General features: G+C 41.0%; 1 protein-coding gene and 1 long non-coding RNA gene across 4 annotated transcripts in view; one reads left to right on the top strand and one right to left on the bottom strand.

Moving 5' to 3' along the window:
* The window catches only part of tsc22d3 (TSC22 domain family, member 3), a 32,946-nt gene extending 10,370 nt beyond the window's left edge, over positions 1 to 22,576 (top strand). Inside the window, exons 1-3 of one of the 3 annotated variants that reach the window (XM_039812942.1) lie at positions 15,302 to 15,651; positions 20,339 to 20,390; positions 20,877 to 22,576. In XM_039812942.1, the coding sequence (XP_039668876.1) occupies positions 15,302 to 15,651; positions 20,339 to 20,390; positions 20,877 to 21,137 (663 nt within the window). In that variant the 3' untranslated portion in view covers positions 21,138 to 22,576. Of the gene's footprint in view, positions 1 to 15,301; positions 15,652 to 19,475; positions 19,795 to 20,338; positions 20,391 to 20,876 lie in introns of those variants that run through there. The other 2 variants (XM_039812945.1, XM_039812944.1) reach the window with 2 other exon arrangements.
* Positions 791 to 7,489, bottom strand: LOC120566464. Its single transcript, XR_005640407.1, has 4 exons — positions 7,213 to 7,489; positions 6,134 to 6,194; positions 1,363 to 1,574; positions 791 to 1,240 (listed from the first exon to the last, which is right to left on the bottom strand). It is a non-coding gene; the product is annotated as an uncharacterized LOC120566464 (long non-coding RNA).
* Positions 22,577 to 22,794: the final 218 nt, after the last annotated feature.

Genomic DNA, 22,794 nt, shown 5'->3' with positions numbered 1-22,794 from the left:
GAACTCATCTTTTCTCAGTTCAGAACACAGAAATCTGTACAGCCATATGAAATATCCATGAGTAAACACGCATACATGTGCACACACACACACACACACACACACACACACACACACACACATTTTTATGATGTCTTTTCCCCTGCAGGGCAAGGAGCTAGTATTAGACATACTTTAGCAACGGTGTTGCCACAGCCCATTACTGAGAAGTGCTCCTAGAGTCTCTGGGAAAGAAAACAATTACTTCTCTGAACCTCTGCAGGTCATGAAGACATGCTTTCCAAAACACAGGAAAGGTTACAGCACTAGGACCAATCACATGTTTTATTTTTGAAGTTACTGGACATTTGCAGTTTGGCAACATGCTGTGTTTTTCTTTTCTGACTTTTACTTCTGTGTTCCCTGGTAAACAATTTTGAGCTCTTGGGGTGGATGTGTAATTTAAGAGCCAAAAGTTTCCGAAACATGACTCTCCTGTCATGAAATGAGCAAAATGGTAATTACAGTAAGACCCATGAAAGAACACAGGGAGCATAATGTCAAACTCAGTTAAGCAGCATTATGTTGACTTGGCCCTTTAAACAATTATCTAATGCGGGTGTTTAAGTAAATGTGTAATTAGATTGATACTGGAGACTCTGACATCTGCTTCCAATCACACAATCATATCCTTAATTTAATCTACAGCACCTGAGTGGTGCTTTAACATTTAGTTCAATTAAAGCTTTCTGAAGTGTTTAACTCATTTTGAAAGACAAGTCACCTCTACACCCCTGCCCCTTGTCTGGGAACTCCTGTGCTGTACTGTCATCCATAATTGCATCATTAAACTGGGCTTTTGCACAACATTGAGAGAATTAGAAAAAAAAGAAACACGCGAGAGACTTGTCTAGCTGAGAGAACATCTTAGGCAACCTGCTCACGCCTTGGTGCAATGAGTTTGTTTCATCAGATGAATCCAAGTATGCAATACACTTCTTTGCTAAGTCAAGAAAACATTTTTTTTCTTCTGTCGGCAGAGGCAGAGCTTGGCAGAAATTGAATGTAATATAACTGCCACTCTGAATTACAGTTTACAGTATACATGCTCTAAAATAAGACCAAATGACTGGCAAATCCCCATGAACCATAATCAAACTCTGACTTTAGTGTAATGAATATGGTTTCCTGTTTGTTACTGGTGCGTCCAAATTTCCAAACTCATTGGCTTCAAGTGCTCCTGCCCAACTGAAGAGGGGCTCTGTGAGAAGAAAAGGGGAGAAAGAAACTGTAAAAAATGCAAATAAAGTAAAGGGCCCAAACAAACAAATAAAGAAAAAGAGGAAAACAAAGAAATGTGATCCTGTGAACCTCCAAATGTACCATTTTTCTTCTGGGATGACCATGCAGTTATCACGGTGAGTCGCAGACCATGTAGAAATAAAGCTGTTTATATCAGCAATTTATGGTGTACAACCGTGGCTCTCATTTCTCTGGACTGAGGACCTGTTTGGTCCTGCTGGCAGACTGAAAAGGTGGAGCTGTTCTGCCAAGCTCTTTTTCTCTCTGTGGATGCCTTTCTGTCAGACAAGAGCCTGTGAGAGAGAAAAGAGAAAAATAACTCTTTGCCAAGTTTCAGTGATTTTTTTTCTGGCCGTTCCCCAGCAGGGAGAGAGGGAGAGACTAGCAGACTCAAATGAGCGAAAATAACAAGATGCATCCTGTCCAAGAGCTCACTTCTGTCTTTGTGTCACTGTATTTAAAAGAGGCAGTCGTACCATGGAGCAGCCCGGGCCGGTCCTATCTGATGCGGCCTTATGCCTCAATCCCCTGCCCTCTTACTGTGCAATCATACAGAGCATTAGCACAAGTGACATTACAGTATATGACCTCTTCCTGCATTCCTTCCAGTATGTTGTCATGGAGAGGAATGAGTCACAGATCATCATTATGTTTGCATGCTGTGGTGTTGGGTGTTTACACAGTCGGGATTAGGCTAAACAACGAATCTCTGAAATCATGTGGATGCTTCTGCAGTAAAGTAATAGATGCTGGGCTTAGGAACCAGCGCCAAGAAAGTGTGGGACTCTGGGAGGAATGTTGACGAATGCTGAAATGCTTTCCCTCCCTTTCTTCATTTATTCCACACAGATTCCATCCAGGCTTCCCTCCATGTCCCCTGACACAAGTCTTTTAGAGGCACACAAAGGCCTATTTATTGCTAGTCTGTACAAGGTGTCATACAGTGGTGTAGTCTACGTGATACGTAGGTATACGCAGTATACCCACTAGGAAAGCTCCAGGATTTCCATATATCCACTTAAAAATGTGCTATGATACGCAACAACATATTTATGTGACAGAAATTTCACTTCAGATATTTGTATTCACAAATACGGTTTCATAGTAATGTGACAGCAAACTAAACTAACGCTGCACAACATGCAGAGAGACTCTCATCTTTCATCGACCAAATGCTCCGCCCACACTAACGCCAGTATCCTCCCTTCACCGCACATTTAAGACAAATATAAGTAGCCTATTTTATTTTGTCCTTGTTGCTTTGGGGTCAACTTTTGTGATCCAGGATTAGGTCCCTGATGTGAAAGCCCCCTTACTGCTTTATATTCCATTATATTTTTGATATATTTTGAATGTCATCTGTGTTTTCCTTTTCATAGGATAAATAAAGGTATTCCCACCATGAATTGGTGCATAAAAGTGTATCAGAATGCAGGATATTAGTCTTTGACGCTCAAAATAACCCTGGGGGAGGACACCCAGACCGCACACTTTGATATGCCCCCCCTCCCAAAAGGCCCATTCTGAGCCAGGAAAAAAATATGTGGTACAGTATACCCACTAGAATACATTAGACTACACCACTGGTGTCATATAAGAGGAAGTAGAGCCTGCACAGCTCTGGCAGGGAGAGAGAAAAGAGAGAAACTTATGTAACACTCAAGTTCACAACCTTTTAGTACTTTTGAGACGATGGCTGTGGAAGTGAGCTGGTGTCAGGAGGTTATCTTGCTGTAGAAGAGTTCGAGCTGAGCAGGAAGGACTGACGGTCAGAAGACTGGCTTTTAATTTTTAGCACTATTTAAGTAGCAGTTTACGATTAATCCTTTTCCATGCTGCTAAAGTATAGCTCCTATCTGCAGGAATTTGACAGGAAATCATAGTCATCTGTGTGGTGCATGACTCTTCTCTGTCCTTCCCGTCCACATTTTGATCTGTCCGTTCCACAAGTGCTACCCGACCTTGATGTTTTAACTGATGCATCACCGTCAGGCTTCTCTCATATGACAGGTCACGATGCGTGGGAGGGAAACAGTGCACATACAGAATCAGGCTGTTACACAATTTAGCATATAGAGGATTTGAGGTTCATTGTATGCATCTGATAAAATTGCTAAACTGCACGCAAGAAAGTCAAGAATGCCTTATATATATCTAAGTAAAGCAAATTTCCTGCAAACATAGGGCTTAGTTTTCAATTGTATTGAACTTACTTCCCTACATATATAAAACAAACAGAAACTAAGACAATGTTATCAAAGTATATCCCACATGATGCATGGATCAGAATGCCCATGCCGTCTCACACGTACAGTATGCGTCTGAGGGTAAATCCTGTAACGTGTGGGTGATGAGGGTCATCTTTAGTTTGCAGCGGTCAATAGGTAAATGTTCTGATACTCCAAGCATGAATAATCTGTAGGTTTACAGTATTGTCTGAGAGCTCCTCCTGATTTCAAGGCAGAGTCCTGTTCTCACCAGAGGTTACATAAAAAACAGACAGATGCAACAGTTGGCAAAACACTGGCAATCCTTCCACGCTTTTTCCAGGATTTTATCAGTAGAATCATCACTTTGAATCAGAATGAATGTGCTGTTATCTGATCCCTTTAGTGGTTTGAGTGGGTGGTTTGGTGTATTTCTAGGGCTCTATTTGTTCATGGGCCCACTTCCTAGCCCTATAGAGGGAAAGGATGCTATTGTAGCTCATATCAGTGGGAAAATTCCGAGAAACACCCTGATAAAAAACAAAATCCCCTGCTGTTATTCTGTGACAGCCAGCAAGGGGTGGATATAAAAGAATACAAACGGAAAGACAAGAAGGAAACTTCCTCCTATTGAAATTCAAATATGCTTTTTAGAAAGAGATATCAGATTCAGACAAGGCAGTAGCCTACTAGTCCCTGTGAGTGAAATAATATCTAGGCTACTGCATTGAAAACAGCATCGCTAAGCGCTTCTCCTGGGACCTGTCTTTTTAGGTGAGTCTCTCATTTGCCCTCTCAGGTTGGCATCTTAAATGGAATTAGCATTTTATCAAAACAGATGGACACCAATGCAATGGTTCAACTTGGATGGGCACACAGCAAATATTTTGGGTAGTATCTTTTGGGAATCCACATTTTTAGGTTTGTGATGTGAAAAGAGCATCTCCAAAATGCTATTGCAGTTATCTTGAATAGATAATTTTGTAACTGTCATGATTATTATATTTCTTATTTTAAAGCATTACTGTGAATGTGAAACTCAAACCAAGGCCTTAGCATCTCCATCACCTTTGTTCTGAAATAACTATTCTTTGTTCAAAACAGATTCATGTTTAAAACATGTTTTCCATATTGTCCAAGGCCTTAACGGTAACAACAATAGAGTGAATATTTTCTAACAAAACTGTGGCCCTGCATTGATAGTCTAAACAGTCGTAGGCACCTGCTGTCACCAACGCAATGAGACGTGCAGTGAGACAGATTAAAGATTTAGATTTAGCTTATCTTCTCAACCCCATGATAAGAGGCTAACACGTTTTGCAGATGTCTGCACTATTACTGCTGCACAACATCCCACTGAACAAGCTCTCAGATGTGTCATCGTCTAAACACAGATGGGGGTTTGATTATCTGGCAGACCTAACTGTTGTTCAGCTTTTCTACAGTTATAGTACAATGATTAATCATATTGTCCTATGTATTGTTGCTATCAAATAAAATGTTGGACTTTCAAAATTGATGTTTAAACGTGACAACAGTGTATCTCTGAAGTGGGCAGCATTTTCCTAACCCACCGGAGGAACCGGCCGAATACAGTGTTGGGTAAAACTTTTTGCTGATTGAATAAACCCAAAACCGACAGTGCTGAAAGATAGTGTGTCATTTGCGCATTTACTGTAAATCTAGTCTTTGCCATATTAAGACCCTATCGCTCTTTCTGTTTTACAAACACACCAGCACGGCCCCCCCTCATATCTCAAGGTAACCATGTTGTTTGACAGTTTACCTAAAGAACTGGGAGTACAGCCAGCGTCCTATCAGAGGAAACACTGCCTAACAACAGCTGTGAAAGCCCTCTCCTCCCTCCCTCCCTCCCTCTTTCTCCTCCTCTCTCTTTCTCTTCCTCATTTTTGCATTTTCCTGTTTTGGTGTTTGGTAGCTCTTTGCTTAGTCTTTGATACAAAGCAAGGGGCTGTCCCCGGTGCGCAGACACAATATCTGGTGAACTGAGGAAAGGCGACACCGTGGATTTTTGTTATTGCGTCAATTTGTATGTCTGACTGTTATTTTGCTCACACAGACAGACAGCTTTGATAGAAGAGCTGAAAGATGATCAAAATAAAAAGAAACATTATACTTAATCTTATCCGTAATATTCTGTAGTGTGTGTGTGTGTGTGTGTGTGTGTGTGTGTGTGTGTGTGTGTGTGTGTGTGTGTGTGTGCGTGCGTGTGTGTGACTGCCTATTTTGTCCTTTGCTTTCAGCACTGATGGACAGATGGAAGATGTTCTGTCCCTAAATGTTTTGTGTTATTTTATTATTATTATTATTAACAACAGGATGGAAGGCCATGATCTTGCTGCATCACTGCATGCTCACTGCTCACTCTTTATGCGGGAATACAGCCCAGACATGGTACACTTGCAAAGTAAACACCAGCATCTTAATTCATTGTGCGCAAGACTGATGTTGTTTCACTGTGACCCCTCCAACCTTGCATCCATATGCAGCACAGTCTCGCACTCACTTGCCCCTCTCAGATGAACATGCTTGGCGCAACAGCCTCACCTGTGTCAAAAATAGGTGAACGTGTACCAGACAACAACTAGGAATATGACGAGACAGGTCAGAGACATGATAATTACCTGAAGTCAGGGTTAGGCTGTCCTGAAGCATTCCAATCAGATGAAATGTACTGCTCAGAGACTGTGTGAAAGGACAGGAATAACAATGACTGTTAGAGGAGGAGGTGTGCAGCGCAGACAGAGAAGAAGAAAGAGGGAGTAAGAGAACCCAAACAAACAAGCCAGGATGACAGAGACAGCAGGACGAACGACTATGCACAAGGTGGCAGGCAAGATACAAAAGTGACACAGCCACATCAAGACACATTCCCATATTTGCTACTTCAATTAACAATATTTAAAAACGCAACTTAAAAACGTACTGTTACTATTACTATTATGATTTGTTGAGGGATGTCTACTATGTTGTAAAGGCTGGCAACTACCTTTCTGGCGCCACGCCGTGCTACTTCCTCTGCGGTCGGACTGTAATTACAGTCTTAACAAGAAAGCACACCATAGTCATTAAACTGGTGTGAAGAAGACAATCAGTCACATAGGCTGGAAAACAAACATAATCACTTGCTCTTTTTGACTGTGTGCATGTAATTGGTGTGTGTGTGTGTGTGTGTGTGTGTGTGTGTGTGTGTGTGTGTGTGTGTGTGTGTGTGTGTGTGTGTGTGTGTGTGTGTGTGTGTGTGTGTGTGTGTGTGTGTGGATCAGGAGTTATCCAGTGGGTGTGGGAACCTGTGAAATACCCGATTTTGTTTCAGTTCTGCAAATCCTGAAATAGTTCCTCAAAATAGCTGGTATAGCTTAACTGACTTTAGTTTCATTTACGATTCACAGGTTAATCTATTGTAAGAACAAAGAAGATGCTTAAAATGACTTTAAAAAAATCAGTTATCTTTATGAGAATCTATAAAGATGACAATAAATCTTATTGAACCGATACAGCGAAAGGCTGCAAGATCTGTGCCGTATTTGTATGACGTGGATCACATGAAATGTGGCAATTTAAATGTAAGTGGCTACATACTTTGAATATGTTGTTACAGCACAGTTTGCTGGACTGAATGATGGATAGATGGTTTGATTGCGGGCAGATAATACATGACAATCTAGTTCTAACTGATTCTGACAAACACCCTGGCACATACCTGCAACAACACTTCTAAGTTTGACGTAGTTCTCCCATTTTATGATGCGCTGCAGAGTGCTCTTGTGTTATGGTGGGGTTGAAGCCAAAGATTAGTACGCTGATCAGTGCCTCTCCCAGTCTCTTCCTCTTTAATATCTTCTCTGGGAAGTTTTAATTGCTTTCCAGGAAACACATTTGAACGCTTTGTACTCGTTTCTTCCTCACCTTGCCGTGCCGCCACAAATCCGAGTCACGCACAACCAAGCTTGGTGGGAGTCTTGTCCCTCAATGCCTGAACTCTTTTGGTATGAAGATAAGGTGAAATCTTACTGGCTCCCAAACGCTGCTTACGTGGGCAAATCTGGCGAAACTCCAAAACAATCAAGAGCTCTTGCGCACTCCTCTATGCCAATGAGCCAGATCTGATTAGAGATTTTATGTACTCAGCTTTCATTTCAAAAAATCTCAAGCATAGCAGTCCTCTTCTTCTTGTTCTTTATGAAACAGCTGTTTTGATTGATGCCCGACATTTTCAGAATTGAGTATGACATTTTCCCTCAATTTGAGCTCCTAGCAATGTTAATCTTTGTATCTCCAAAAAAATTATTTCTAAGGTGTATTTAATCCAGCGTAAAAAGAGCTCAACCCTACGAAAGGTGTCAAACTGGTAGAATTTCTTTATTTCATTGTGTTAAGAATGTGAGCAGCTGCCTGCCAAGCGCTGTAAATCTACACGTCAAGACAGAGACAAAAGCAGCGTGTATTTGTGCGTCCTTGCTTGCATGTATGTATACTTATATGTATGTGTGTGTGTGGGTCTGTGCTTTGTCTGCATACGTCAATGATCTCAAATTTGTGTGCACATCAAATGCATGTCCATTTCTGTGTGTGTCTACGTGTCTTGGCGCAGGTTTGTCCTTTTTGCATGCGTACATGGATATGAATCTCTCAGTGTTGTTCGTCCATGCTTGAATGCACACCTTCACTTGTGTGGGAGTGTACCTGTGTACCTGTGTGGTGCATGTGCGTGCAAAACAGATACAAGAGTGTTCTGTGGTTTTATAAGTGAACTTTGGACCTCTTGGGTACACGCTGGAGGTGGCAAATTTAGCGTACATTGTTTATCCAAGCCTTTATATAATGACTGGGATAGCAGGTCATGTTTACTCTCTCTTCTGTGCAGCTTCGAGACCAGGAAAATTACATCTCAAAAAGACAATTTGTCTTGTGACTCTGACCGACTCCAAGTTCAAGAGTCACTTCAAGTGGAAGTATTTCCTGTTTGTTTCTCTGAGGAGAGCTTGAACCTTAACTTTGCTGTCAGCCGATCATCTGCTGCAAAATCCTCAAATTTAAAGAGAACGTTGAGGTGAAATGAATGCTGGCTTTAAGCGTATCCCTCACAGTTACATGTGTTTGTATTTAAAGCACATAAATTGTTCCCTATGAGACTTTCGCAATTGCAAAGTACTGACACCATCAGTGTGATTATTCAACAGCTACAGCATAACGTACTTGCTTAGCTCAAACATTTGCATTTATTATAAAGCAGCATGCTCAATGAGCTGTGGCTGGGAAGTGTTTTCGAGGAGAATCCCATCAGAAAAAGACAATCTCCAAACTCAGTGAATGCAACATTTTGTGATACTGTGGATACTTGTATATTTATCGCATGATTTTATTGTGCATGGGATGTAAGATGTTACCTCACTATGTATTTGTCAGATTTTCTGACTTCGGACAACAAGTCACCAAATATCCTGAAGTCAAGTTCCGATCTGTTCTCTTCTTATTGACCCTGCTGCACGTCTGCAAACGGAGCATGACCAAGAAAAAACAACAACAACCTTCAAATGACCAATCAGTAAAGCTTATAAGACTTGCGTCTTTGTGTGAGAGGTAGCCTTTTTGGCTTTTTGAAGGCAGGATAGGCTGGGGTTCCTGTAAACTCCCAAACAACCTCTCAGCTCAGCACTGCACATATCACTTTGTTCCCAGTTTATTTGGATCATGCACCAGCTTTTGATGTTGATCCTTCCCCTGGCTGACTCACATCCTGAAATAGTGCTCTTGTGTTACACTATAAATCCTTCTGAACTGATATCAGTCACAAGGATAAACAAGAGCATTGAATATTTTGAGGCCTGGAGAACGTTTTATTCCCTTCAAAAAATAGGGAGAACCTGAATCATGATCAGGCTACATAACTGTAACTGCTAGCCCATGTTAGCTTCCTGTTTTTCATGTGGTAATAGATATAGATGCTACAGCCACAATAACCAATAATGTAATAATAAGTCCTCATTAACTTTCCAAAATTTAGCAGTGAGAGTTATGATGTAATATGTGTGTTTATAGCGTTTTACAGTGTTCACACGGGTGGCCGACATCTGGCTACACATTTCAGTTCTTCTCCTGAAGAGATGTGGCTACCTTCTCATTAACTTTTCTTGAAGCTTTCTTCTATTAAATTCCAGCATATTTTCTTTTAAGACTCAGTAGAACGTGGTCTGCACATCTGGCCCTGTCCTCATCCGTCTCTGCCTGTCCTCTGTCGGTAGGGGATCCTCACCACGCAGACAGGCTGAGGAAACATTGCGTACATTGTGTTCTCTCGCTCTTTGGCCCTCCTCTCTGTTTGCATGTGATCCACACTTTACCTCTGTGGGACTGCACAGCCCTATTGCCCCTGTGGCTTTTCAGACACCAGAGTTCAATGGTTTTAATTTGTGATGCTATTTGAAAGGGAGAATTATACGAGGTGCTGAATATACATGAGATCCCTGGTGCACCACTTCACAGCTGCACTTTGAGTTATATATGGTTCCCCTTTGAGAGAATGTAAAAAGTGGCCTGTGAATGGTTTTAATTCAACAACAGTATAAATTTGCATTAGCTTGATGTCCGATTGTCCGATAGCGTACAATTTAATCAGGATATCATATAAATGTTACCCTTTAAAAGCATTGCTTTTTTGAGGGCATTATGGTCCCCAGTATCTGTATACTACAACGTGGTTCTATAAATAAAGTTGTCATACATATACCACAAGTGGATCAATTATTATTCTATCATCATGAGCAACTTGGTAGAAACGCAGCCTGGTCACTGCTATCTCAAGTGACTTTACAAAGAAACAAGTAATATAGGCCTATAATATTTAAATTTTTCTTTTTTTTTTAAACAAAGTTTTTGTATGTATGACTTGTACTTCTACTGGAAGAATTGTTGGTAGTGATAAAATTTAAGATTTTTGCATACTGGAGGTTTAGAATAACAGCAAATCATCACCCTATGTATACATCTCCAATACTGGACATGGATAATTTTAACATAAGAATACAAACATGGTAATCTTGTTTATCCACATGCAGGCCAAAACAACAAAACTGGAAAGAAATCTATATACATGCATACATGTAAACCCTACTTGGAGAAAAGGTGAAGAAATTGAAAGACATTATGAACACGAAGGAATATATGATGTTCATTTGTGGAGCTGTAAGCCATAAAAGCGCTTTTCTTCAGCAGCAATGACCGCTAATGACTTGTCTCAAATTATCCGTGGGAAATTAGTTGTTGTTCCACCGTCATCTCGCAGGTGACAAAGGATTCGCTTTAATGCTCAGCGGAAGAGCCTGCTGGAGTCTGTGGGAACGATTCTGTGTTTGGATGACACCGACAGCGATAGTAAGCAGGGTGCCTATCATCCAGTTAAATCCAGATTGTGCAGACAAGGCCAGACGTGCATGAGAATCCACGTATGCGAGCGTGTGGCGAACCGCACGCATCGACATACACACGGGCATAACAAAAACACATGCAAGCACACAAACACACATCAGGGGACGGTCCATCGTGGGCCCAGCTCCCTCCAGTGTTGTCCCAGTTGCTGGTGACTTGGGTCACACAGCTGCAGGCTGAGCCAGACACACAGCTGGAAAAGGTTGAGGAAAGTTGGAAGATGAAGAGAGGGAGAATTTGAGAGGTAGAAATGAAATGAAAGAAGGTGGGAATATTAAAATAAGGTATACTTTAGAGAAAAAAAAAAAGGTTAAACAAAAAAAAGAAAGGTACTCAGGATGTTACTGTATATGCGGGCGAGGGCGTTTAATCACCCTTTTTCTTTTATCTGTTTAACTTTAACCAAAGACGAATGAATCCGTCAAATGACTAATTGCTATCATCAAAATACTGTTACTTCTTGTCATCCCTCACTCTGATGTTTTTCCCTAAAAGATAATCTCAAATTCCGTTTTTCAAACGTCACTGATTTTCTGTCATTTGCCCTCTTTACTGTTTCGTGATTTAAAGCAATTAAGTGGAAGGGCTATAAAGATGCCCAGCCATCAATCAGCAGATCTATTCACTTATAGCACATATGTTGCCATATAAAGATGCTCAGCCTTCACTTAGCAGATATATTTATATACAGCACAGATGCCACAAACCTTCTTAGTGACATCCTTTTTGCTCATGATGAACATGCAGTCCCAAAAACGTTTTTGTAATGACTTATTGAAAATTGTAGCACACTGAAGCTCAGCAGATGACACTGTTTGCAATGAAAAATAAAACCTGCCAACTTAGAGCTGATAGTGCGGTATAACCCATTGCTCTGCCTTGGAGCAATTCTATGTGTATCAGTCGACTTCACAGCACATACAGTAGATTTCCTTTTCCCAGTGCCGTGACAGTCTTGTGATGGATTTCGGTGCAGTATGTACCCATTAGTGGGATGTCAGCATTCCGCGGCTGAAAGTGACTCAGATTAGACATAGATACACACAACCACACCAACTACGACAGCTGATGTATATAGTACACTAAAGTAACATAGGCAGATGAATATAGACAGATGGCAGTGAACTCTGTAAACTTTTGTTCTGGGACATGATCCAGCCAACAGTGTAAATATCACAGGTGCCACGCAAAGTGGCAGCCATTGCCACTCAGTGTGTTTTGGATTCTTTTGAATATCACTTTTCATGCTTTGTACTGTATGTAAGTAAATAGCATGCATACATGCATACCCTGATTTTAATTCCAGAAATTATATATATAATATTTTAGATTAGAAACTCAAATAGGTTGTAGCGGTATGTATGTAATTACACCAGACAGAAAAAAATAATGATCATTTCAACAGTTTTCTCATAAAAGTTTATGGTAATATAGGGGACCCGAGCAGAGTCAAAGGGCTATGACATAGCTACTGTAATAACATAGTCCACTGCTATTTAACACTGCATGGCCAATTGCGTCCACAACCTTTGACCTTTTGTAGAGCATCCACAGAGCCATTAGTGAGATCACTTAATTGCATCCTGAGGGTCTAATCCATGGTTTTCCATAGCAGACAATCTTGTGTGTGTACACCTGTTTGCACTAAAAAACACAGATGGGAATCCTATGGGCTATTTGCTAGAACATACTGTTATTTCTTTTTAGGGGGATGTCGGGTTGGGGTGATAATTGTGGCCTGACATGAGTTCACCATACTGTGATATTCCCCGGACACACTCCTCTTGGTCTATGTCAGTATTTCACAGTAAATTTAGCCAGGACATTCTCTTCGTTATAGCACAAGGTAAATCTTTACATTATGGCCTGAAGCTGTCTGCTGAATCACAGCCTGGTGCCAGACGCTGCCAAGTCCCCAAGCTTGTTAACTGCAATATACTGCAGACACACCATTAGCTACAGTACTGTGTGCCCTGCTGTAAACTGCTATTAGTTTCAGCGAAGGCTACTGTATATGCACTTATAATCACTTTGTATGAACTGAAATTAAGTAGAAATGAAGCAATATAGTGGCCCTTTGTATTGTCTCGAGGAATCAAATCAAGGCAAGTGAGTCTTTTGTGGTGGTAATGAACAAAGTTAATCATGTTACCTAGGCAGATAGTACGAGATCTTCCATCAGGGACTAATGAGTTACAGTTCCGCACAGATGCTGAAAAGTACAAACGCACACGCACACACACACACACACACACACAAACACCTGCTCGCGGTGTCCTCTGATTTTGTAACAGCTGCCTTTAGGGATATACAGGGGAAAAAATGCGATGCTATGTTTCCTGCCATGCAAATCATAATTAAAGCCTTTCTGTAGCTAAGTACAGCCTGTTAAAAAGTTGCTCTTTTGCCATCTGTAACCAACATTTAGCCACACTGCTTACAGTAACAGCAGTGCAGACTCATAGTAAATGCTGCGTTCACAACATAGGCTACTGTTTTTAAACTCTTAAACTAATACAGTATATAATCAGGTTTAATACCTGGTTGTTTAGGATGTGTGACATCACTGCCATCATGAAATGTTATGACAGCAAAAGTCACATTTATTTTTCTCTTTACCCCTCATTCTCCTTTTCTTCAGAGATTCAGGAAAATAAATTGCTGTCTCCTAACACAACACGATAACCCGATTAGACGCCTTGTCAATCACTCTTGCTGTTCTCCTGGATGTGTGTGTGTGTGTGTGTGTGCCTTCTCATGTTTATACAGACAGTATTTGTCATATGTGTGAGAAGATAATTGTCTGGCCACGTGTAATTACATGGCGCCACTTGTGTGGCAGAAAAATAAAAACAAGAAGCACCCTGTGGTTTACAATACTGTAAAGAAACATGCAGTATCTACGATGTTACCCACTGGTTTTATTAGAGGGAGGTCTCAGCTAACTGCCATCTTGTCTTTTGCTGGAGGCAAAAAAAAAAATGGATATCGTAAGTGCTACATTAAGACGAATACATGTCTTTTCATGTAACACCCCAAGAAACTGGAGACAACGAAAAAGAAAAAAGAAAAAACATCCACCTGAGTGTGAATGACTAAGCTGAATACAAAAGGATTAAATGTTCTTGATTTTAAATGAACTGCTCCTGACATGATGGGTGTAAACATGCCCAGTGCAAGCCATCCATTCCCTCTACTGATGCTGTGCATTCAGACGCAGCTGAACTGCTGTCCCCGGCAAATAACCCTGAGTAATGATTAGTGATCAGTGATTGAGTGTTAGAAACTGAACTGAGTGAACCTGAAATTCCACCATAACAAGAAAATATAAATTACATTTTCTTGACTTGAGAAGGTGTGTGGTACAATAATATTCACCTGACCAAATAATCTTTAACTATAGGCTGCAGTACATTGCTATTAATCTAGTTTTCTTGAATTAATAATCTTAAGGTATATTGTAGACTCACATTTCTGAAGCTCCCTATTATTGCTTTACATTTAGTTCATTATACCTTTTCCTTCTGAATTTATAGACAGTAAATCCTATCTAGTGATAGATGCCAATTAGCAAATGTTACAAAACAAAGAATTCACCTTTGACAACATGCAGAAACTGGTTTTACACGACTGTCTGTCATGCAACACCACACCTGCTGTGCATCAAAATACCATATCAGACTTCAAAACCTTTCACTTGCCAAAAAGATGGGGGAAAACATGTAGACAGAGGTTTCAGACATTGACACAGAACTGTCAAACTTGACAGCATATGCTATTAATCATGGCGAGAGTAGCTTACGTTTGCTGTTGCACCTTTACCAGTGGCAATAGCTCTACAAACATTCCAAAATAATAACACCCCTCAAGACAAAAGAGGCTTTCTGAAACTGACAAACCCACTAAGCTTTAAAAGTGTTTAGGGGAAATGTTACATAACATACCACTGAGCTAAGTTATCTGCCTCAGCTTGGTTTTACACACAAGTTCTGAGCAGTGTAACAATTTCTCTGAAGCGCTCCAAAACCTTTCCATATACAGTAAGTGGATGTGTGGCTGCCTTTAGAGTCCTACAAAATCTGGTGCCCGATAAGGTCATTAGATGTCGCACAAGTTTATTTCACATCATGGAACAACGGCCCGACGATGTGTTTTATTACACTTATTACCACTGATTGATTGAGGTATGGAGATAGGCATGATGATTGTTCAGGTACACTTAGAGAAAGATCATTTGCTTTGTCTGCCTGAAATAGACGCTCCAGCAGCAAAGAGAAACAAAACAATTGCTGCCTTTTCATTGTGACTCTCGGGCATTGTGTTCCACTGGATTCGAGACGCATCATACGAGTGCCAGTCAGAGCATGGCACTCACAGTTATGGCTGCATATCCAGAGGTATCGCCAGCACACCAGTCAATGGTCTCTTTGTGCTTTGAGAAAACAGTTGTTGAGAACAAACAACAGCAGAACAGGGAGCAAACAGTCAAAGGGCCCCTGGCTCTTGAGCCTCATTTGGAAGCCAAGATGGGACACTCTCAGACGCGTCCCACTGTTGGGGCTATGCCACCCTCTCCCAGGACGGTGTGCGCCCTCCGCCTGGCCGAACCATCCCACAGATTCTGCTGCCACTACCAGCACTTCAGCTATCCTGAGAGAGCTATGAGCTACTCGCCCCCTTACTCACCGAGTCTGTTTAAGAGGCCAGAACGGCGGTAAGTAGGGAACAGCAGAGGACAGTCAGAGAGTTTGTTTTGTGTGTGAGAGGATATCTGGCATGATGGCCTGTCAGTGACAGATGTGCACATTAAAGACAGCTCAGGAGAAGACGGCTGGTAACGGCAGCGTGTCAGTGTCTAAATGATGTAGATTTTTAGATGCAGTATTGTCATGAAATGGTTTGGATTATAATTCACACATATGCCAAATAGAGAACGAAACAGGAAATGGTGCTGCAACATCTTTTCTGTATCAGCTGTGTTTAATGAGATTTGAGTGCCACTTTAAGACATCTTTATTTCTCTGGCATAAATCTTGATGATCATGATGTTAAAAGTCATCTTTAGGATTTCCACTGATTGTTGGCCGCAGCATTTACTGCAGGCAGAAAGTGATTTCGCTACTAGCCCTTGGATAAAAATGTCTTTTATCAGCTTCTGCATGTATTGCATGTTTGATACAAGCTATCACATGAAGTTATACATGCATTCCAAGGGCAGAAATTGACAGCCTGTTAAATTCATTGAAAAACCTCATGAGCAAGACCAAGGTCATGTACCTCGTTTCTATCAATGGCAGCTTATAGGTGATGTGATAATAATGAGATGAGTGCCTCTGGGTGTCCCAGTGTATGTGGAGTGTTCAGTATTCATTGGTTGTAACCGCTCCTGTTGCTCACACTGACAGCTTCCACTGAGACAGCCTCTGGCTGCAGCCTAAGGCAGGGCTGTGTGTTCTCAGGCCACATTTTCATACACGACATACATTCCTAATTATAAAAATGCAGATGGGACAGGCGCAGTAAGAAGAAGAGAAAGGCGTCCTTTTGACCAAGAAGTGATCTCAAACTGATAGATTTTGTTTTCTCTGTGCATTTGACTACCTGTGTTTCTTAGTGGGCTGTATTGAGTTCATCTCGCATTTGGTCAAAACCCCAAAATAACGCGTTTCAGCCTCACTCTTCTTCAGCCATTGGTGCAGATGAATCAGAATTATATAACATGGTTGGCTCTTGCACAAGGGACATCTGATGGAGACCATGGCCCATCGCCTAGCTGAATAGTGACTCACTAGATATGGCACGCCCCAAACATGGTCAGGAAGTAAGAGTTCCACAGCAATATGAAGGGCTTAATTTCTTGAGAAGGCAGCACTGGTCAATATCTGTGGTACATAAACTGTTAAAAAACATGCCGATGCAATTTAAACTAGACTTGCTTAAGCTGCGTGTAAATGTCTTTCGTTTAAATGTCTTTCACTTGTTGAGATTTGTGTTGAAGCAGTTTTTAAACTGTGAATTAAGCAGGCAAAGCATAAGGTTATGAGCATCCAGTTTACACTGTCATCTTTCTGCATATGGCTCATTAGGTATATTTTACTTCATCCATCCACGAAGGCTCCCCACTGTCTGTTGTTTCTATCTGTGCATCTGAGGAGAGCTACAGGTAATCTCTGTGACTCCCCCCTCCTAAGTGAGACTATCACAGCGGGGCAAGGTAATTCACCAGCCCCTCATTGCCAGAACAGGGCCTGATATTAAACCTGGCAGCTGTACTGTCACAGCACGAAATCTGAGATGACAGGCACTATGGGTCCTAATACCCAGTCAATGTGCTTTCTGCTTAGCCTTGTTAGGCCTACCAAAAGTCAGCCTTTCCACTCTCCCCATTTTTTACATAACTCCTTTTTCTACAAAAAATATGGCAGACCTTAGTTTTCTATAGTGAGGGCTCTACGTCATTTAGTATAATTTAAGTTTCCTGTACAGTGCAACCTTTTAGGAAATTTGCATGGAAAACCATTTCATTTTTATACACATTAAATAAGACCCTCTCAGAAGAGAATTTAAATTCTAGCTAGTGATGTTCTCCATGTCGTTAGTGCACTGGAAGAAAAACATTATACAACAGAGACTCTCTAATAGAAATTTAATTGGCTTATCAGTATTGGATCAGAAAATTGTAACAGCAAAAAGGAACATAATGTGACAGCTGAGAGGTGGGGAGCAATTACATTAAAGCTATTAAAACCTGCATGAACGCCTCACTGAAAACAAAGCCAGTACTCAGTTGGAAATGCGGTGAAAAGAAAGATAACAGATAATAGCAGGTGTGTTTTTTCCCTGTCTTCTGTGGTCAGCTTCTACTAAAACTTGTTTATCACACTTTGCAGGATGCTCAGTACAGTTGTGTGACATGTTGTAATATGCATGTTCAAAAGACAAAGTGCAAGAGGTCATAGCCTACACCAGAGAGCAGTCTTCAGGTTTAAAGCCAGACAGATTCCTGTATGCCCTCCCAATGAGTGGATATTTAAACTAAATATAGCCTAAGTGGTGGTACACAGAACATGTGCCCTACAATCTGTGTTCCCCTAAAATACCCCTGCCTGCTTTGTTGTTTAGTCCACACACATTAGAGAACTAAACAAAAAAACAAGTTCTATGCTATGGCATATGTGATCAGTATTAAATACATACATGAATGAATGAACGGATGGATGGATGAATGAATGTATAAACAAATGGATGTAGATTGTCCTTTGAAAATGTTTCATATGTTTTCTAAGAAGAAAAAAACAACCTGGAGTTGTTGATTTATAGAGGCAGGAAAAGGTGTACGAACAATTCCGTGGTAAACACTGTGTCCGTGAACAGAGCCTTTGTTATTAATATTGTCCCCTACGGGCCGGTGTACTAGACATTTTTACCACTAGAGACCGATAGAGTTCAGACATAGACTGAGTGGAAATTGACAGGGACAGAGGTTGTTGCAGGACATTCCATTATAGCGTGCAGCCTACTAATTAAGGACAGTTTTAAAAGTGTATGGCAAATCAAGAACAAATTAATAGCCTACTTTTAAATTACATATTTAAAGAAAACATAGGCTCTTTTTTTTGGACAATTCGGGGTTTTATTTATTGCCGATACTAGACTTATTTATGCAGACCTACTGTGACATTTGTTTCGGTGGTTGTTTTGATGTTGTCGGTTGCATCGAGTACGGATTTGGGTCTGTGGGTTAACTGCACAAGCCAGTGGCAGAGGAAAAGTTCAGAATCAGGGCATATGTAATGCAGCATTCAAATGCTTCTTTAAAAACTCGTTTTTTTCTAGGATCCATTTTGTTTACTTATAGTAAGCTTTAATGCAACCTAAAATTGATTTTTTTTTTAATGCCATTTGTTTTGTTTTATAAAATAACTGATTGAGAGGTGTACTTTGCACTTTGCTTTGCAGCATAACAATGACAAATGCATTGTTTTAATAATATAAAATAATTGATAACACTGAGTTTTTGTCTTTGATTGTTTTTTTATGAGATCCATCCAAAAAAAAATCTATCATAGTATCAAGACGCATGGTATACTTTAAGAGAGCCCGTCTTAGAACTACATCACTTTTATATTTATAATCTCTGTAGTATGTGTATCATGAAAAATGAAAATATCAAGTAATTAGCTCTTTAAAATACAGTAGTTCTCTGAAATGAATGCATTAATCTAATATTAGGCATTTTATATATATTTTATAATTGCAGGTTGTATACACCATTGCATCATATTGTATGGTTTTATGTGTTACATTTCAAACTTCTGCACAATCGCATCAACAAAAAGAAGAACTTTGTTATCTCCCCCCTCAGTGTTTATTGTGCAAAAGGTTGAGGTGGGATGCATTTATCATGGTCCAGTTCATAAATCCAGTTTTTCCTATGGTGCGGAAAGGCACCATCAAAATCTGACCCGCCACCTCATTTGACTGAACGCATGTACGCGTCAGATGACGTCAGGAGGCAAGTCATTTAAATAGCAGCCGGTGGCAGAAATAGCATCAGACAGTCGCTTGTTTAAACCGGCGAAGCTCATACACCGACACAGCATTGCGCTCAGCTAGCTTCAGCGAGTTAGTGCATCGCTACGAAAGACGAAACAAATCCGGATATACAGTTAGGTGACCAACCAGTCGCAAACGTGGCGAGAAGCGTAATCCAAACGAGTCTGGTACTCAACATGAGCACAGAGATGTTCGGTAAAACCCCCATGGAGGTGGCCGTCTACCAGCTGCATAACTTTTCAATCTCGTTTTTCTCCTCGTTACTCGGAGGAGACGTTGTATCTGTCAAACTTGACAACAGGTAAATATCCGACACAGTCGCCATATTTTAGAAATTTATTTCGTTTATAATGATTACTTATACATAGGAGCACGAGCCTATTCTGAATAATCTCATTCTGACGTTGCTACAGGCCTCCAGCTAACGTTAACGTTACTGTATTTCCATATAGCGATTTATAACAAATGCTCTCGTGTGCAATGTCTGATATACTTTGTGATTTCACATTGCCTCCAAATGCTCTGTGCGCAACTACCTTTCTCTTTGCTGCTGTCTATTTGGACTTTGAACAGATATATGTGCGCGGAGCTATGTACTGTATCAGTTCCTCATACACTCACGCTATAACCTAAATAAAAGCCTGACCATACTATCAAAGCAATACTTAAAATGACGGCAGCGTAAACGGCTTTTCCTTTCTCTTTTGCAAGCTTTCTGTTTCACTGTCCGATACCAACGAATTAATTAATCCGCAATGTGTTTGTTTTCCTAATAGTTTGGGGTTAAAGTGAAGTAAATTACGTTGAACTGTTAAATAATGTCCTCTTTTCTTTGTCTTCTGCAGTGCCTCTGGTGCTAGCGTTGTGGCCATCGACAACAAGATTGAACAGGCGATGGTAAGCCGAGATGAAAAAAAAAAAAAAAAAAATACATCAACATGCACATATAATAAAACAGCTATAACCCGCTGACCTCCTCAAAATGCAGTTATCCCAATGCATTCTGCACAAAAGCAGCTCTCTATGAATGTCCCCGTTATGTGAAGGCAGCATAGACTACTGTATGCTTTATTCATGTGATAAAGTAGAAAACAAGTGCAGAAGATGATGGCAGGAAGTACAAAATAAACAGAGACTGATAACATTTTGGCAGCTTACAATTATTGAAACCACCAATGGTCTGTTATAACATGTATACTACTGTAGTATACATACTGTAGATCCATGCCAGTAAATAGACAAAGTGGTGTAGAAGATATACTGTGACAGCAAACACCATCATTTTTTTAGCACATGCATCAGCTGTGCAGCCAAGCAGTTCAACCTTAACATTTCTCTGTTTCTATATCTAAACTGATCCATCTGTTCTTCTTATTATGACAGGATCTTGTCAAGAACCACCTGATGTATGCGGTGCGTGAGGAGGTGGAAGTCCTCAAAGAGCAGATCAAAGAGCTGGCGGAGAAGAACAACCAGCTCGAGAGGGAGAACTACTTGCTGAAAAACCTGGCCAGTCCAGAGCAGCTGGAGAAGTTCCAGTCTCGCATCCCGACGGACACGCTGTTACCCCTGGACAATGTGAGCTCCCAGGTGACCGTAGACCAGCATCAGCCCTGCAGCCTCAGCACTGGCTCTGCTGTATAAGTGGCTCTGCCTTGGGGCGGGCAGAGCCACTGTTTCTTTACAGTAATGGACCTCCATTTGAACGTAAGCGTTACAAAAATCGCCGCCGCCGAGAAGCCTTCGTAACCGTGAAGGTGACGCATCGGGGCTGTAAATGATCGATGGGACACAAAAGAACTGTTGACATTGATAAGCACAAACAGAACTTAGGACGCTCTGACTGGTGCGGTGTCAGGCCCGTCCTCTGATACCGTCCAACTCTTTTGTCGTAGTCTCTCTGTGTAGACCAAAGTGCTACGAATAGAGAGAGGGCCGGCTAGACACCGAGCGCTCGCTTTCAGACCGCAAGGGGGCTTTCCCTGCCCTCCAACAAACACCCTCTGCTCCAGAGAGTGGGGGGGGGGTGAGGAGGTGTTGATTGGGCTGGCCCTGGCGCTGCTAACTTGGAAAGTGTTGGGGAGGGTGCTCCCCACTCACCCAGAGGAGACCCGTCTGAGGTGGTCCTCCATGTCTCAACGAGAAAAGCCCCATCGTGTGGATTTGTCCGACCTCAAAATACAAGTTTCAAGGACTCCCAGCCACACATTTCAGCCACATAATGAGGACTTTCCTGTACCTATAATGTATGTGTTCATGTACATTTAAGCATAACAAGAATAATCAACCGAATAAGCTAAGGCAACAGGTGGAGGTTAATGCAGCATAGCCTATTAGAGCTGGTGGACCGCTGCAGTAGACTGATGAGTAAAGTGTAATGATTCATAAAATGTAATCTCATATTGCCTGCTGTTGGGGCTTGCTGCTTATGGGGGAATTAATCCAGCTATGTCTTCTGTTTTGTTTTTTTTGTTTGTGATTCTGAACAAAAATCAGTTGTTTGTAAAATAGGAGTATTGAGTGGTCTTACAAGATTTTTATTTTAAATAATCTTGGGACAGGCATATCTGCCTACCTTGTCTGCCTAGCTCTTCACAGTAAACGATAACTACAATGTACATAAAGTTGAAACGTCCTGAAGTCAACATAGTGGAGATGGTGAGCAAGCAGAAGCCAGCTTTGTTGCTGCAGATGCACTTCTGATTTTAGCAGCGTCATCCAATATCTGTCGGTTTCTTGCTCAGATGCCAACTTGATAACGATGGCATGACAACAGTGCCTGTCCTTTTTAGTAAGAGAGGAACAAATTTCCACACTGAGCTCTGTTGTTTTCTAGCTACCAAAGACTTTTAGCCTTTTTTTTTTTTTTTTTTTTCTTTTTTTTTCTCACGACAACAGAAGCTGAGAAAACCAGGACCATGTGTATAACTTCACAGGGAGAAGTCTTGTATGTAGCTAGTGCGAAAGTTTTTGTTTGTTTTGTAAAGATAACGGTATTGTTGCTGTAACGTATCCTCAAAGTTGTTCACTATGGTGTTTGGATACAACTGCACATTTGCAATAAACCTTATGTTTACATAATACGATAAGTCTTTTTTTTTTTTTATTGTGTGTGTGTGTGTGTTGGGGAGTAATCAACGCTAGGTCTTACAGGAGTAGTAATGCCAGACCCTAGTAGTTTTATTTTGTAGCATTTCCCTTTATGGTAGTGTTTTGGAGGTTACATATTCTATGCAATGGAAACAATTATTCACTGGAAATCCAATCAGACAACACAGACAGATGAGGCTGCCGCAACAAC

Source organism: Perca fluviatilis, chromosome 10 (assembly GCF_010015445.1).
Source record: "Perca fluviatilis chromosome 10, GENO_Pfluv_1.0, whole genome shotgun sequence".
Classification (NCBI taxonomy): domain Eukaryota; kingdom Metazoa; phylum Chordata; class Actinopteri; order Perciformes; family Percidae; genus Perca; species Perca fluviatilis.
The sequence above is the reverse complement of the archived record's forward strand: the minus strand, read 5'-3'. Positions and strand labels throughout refer to the sequence as shown.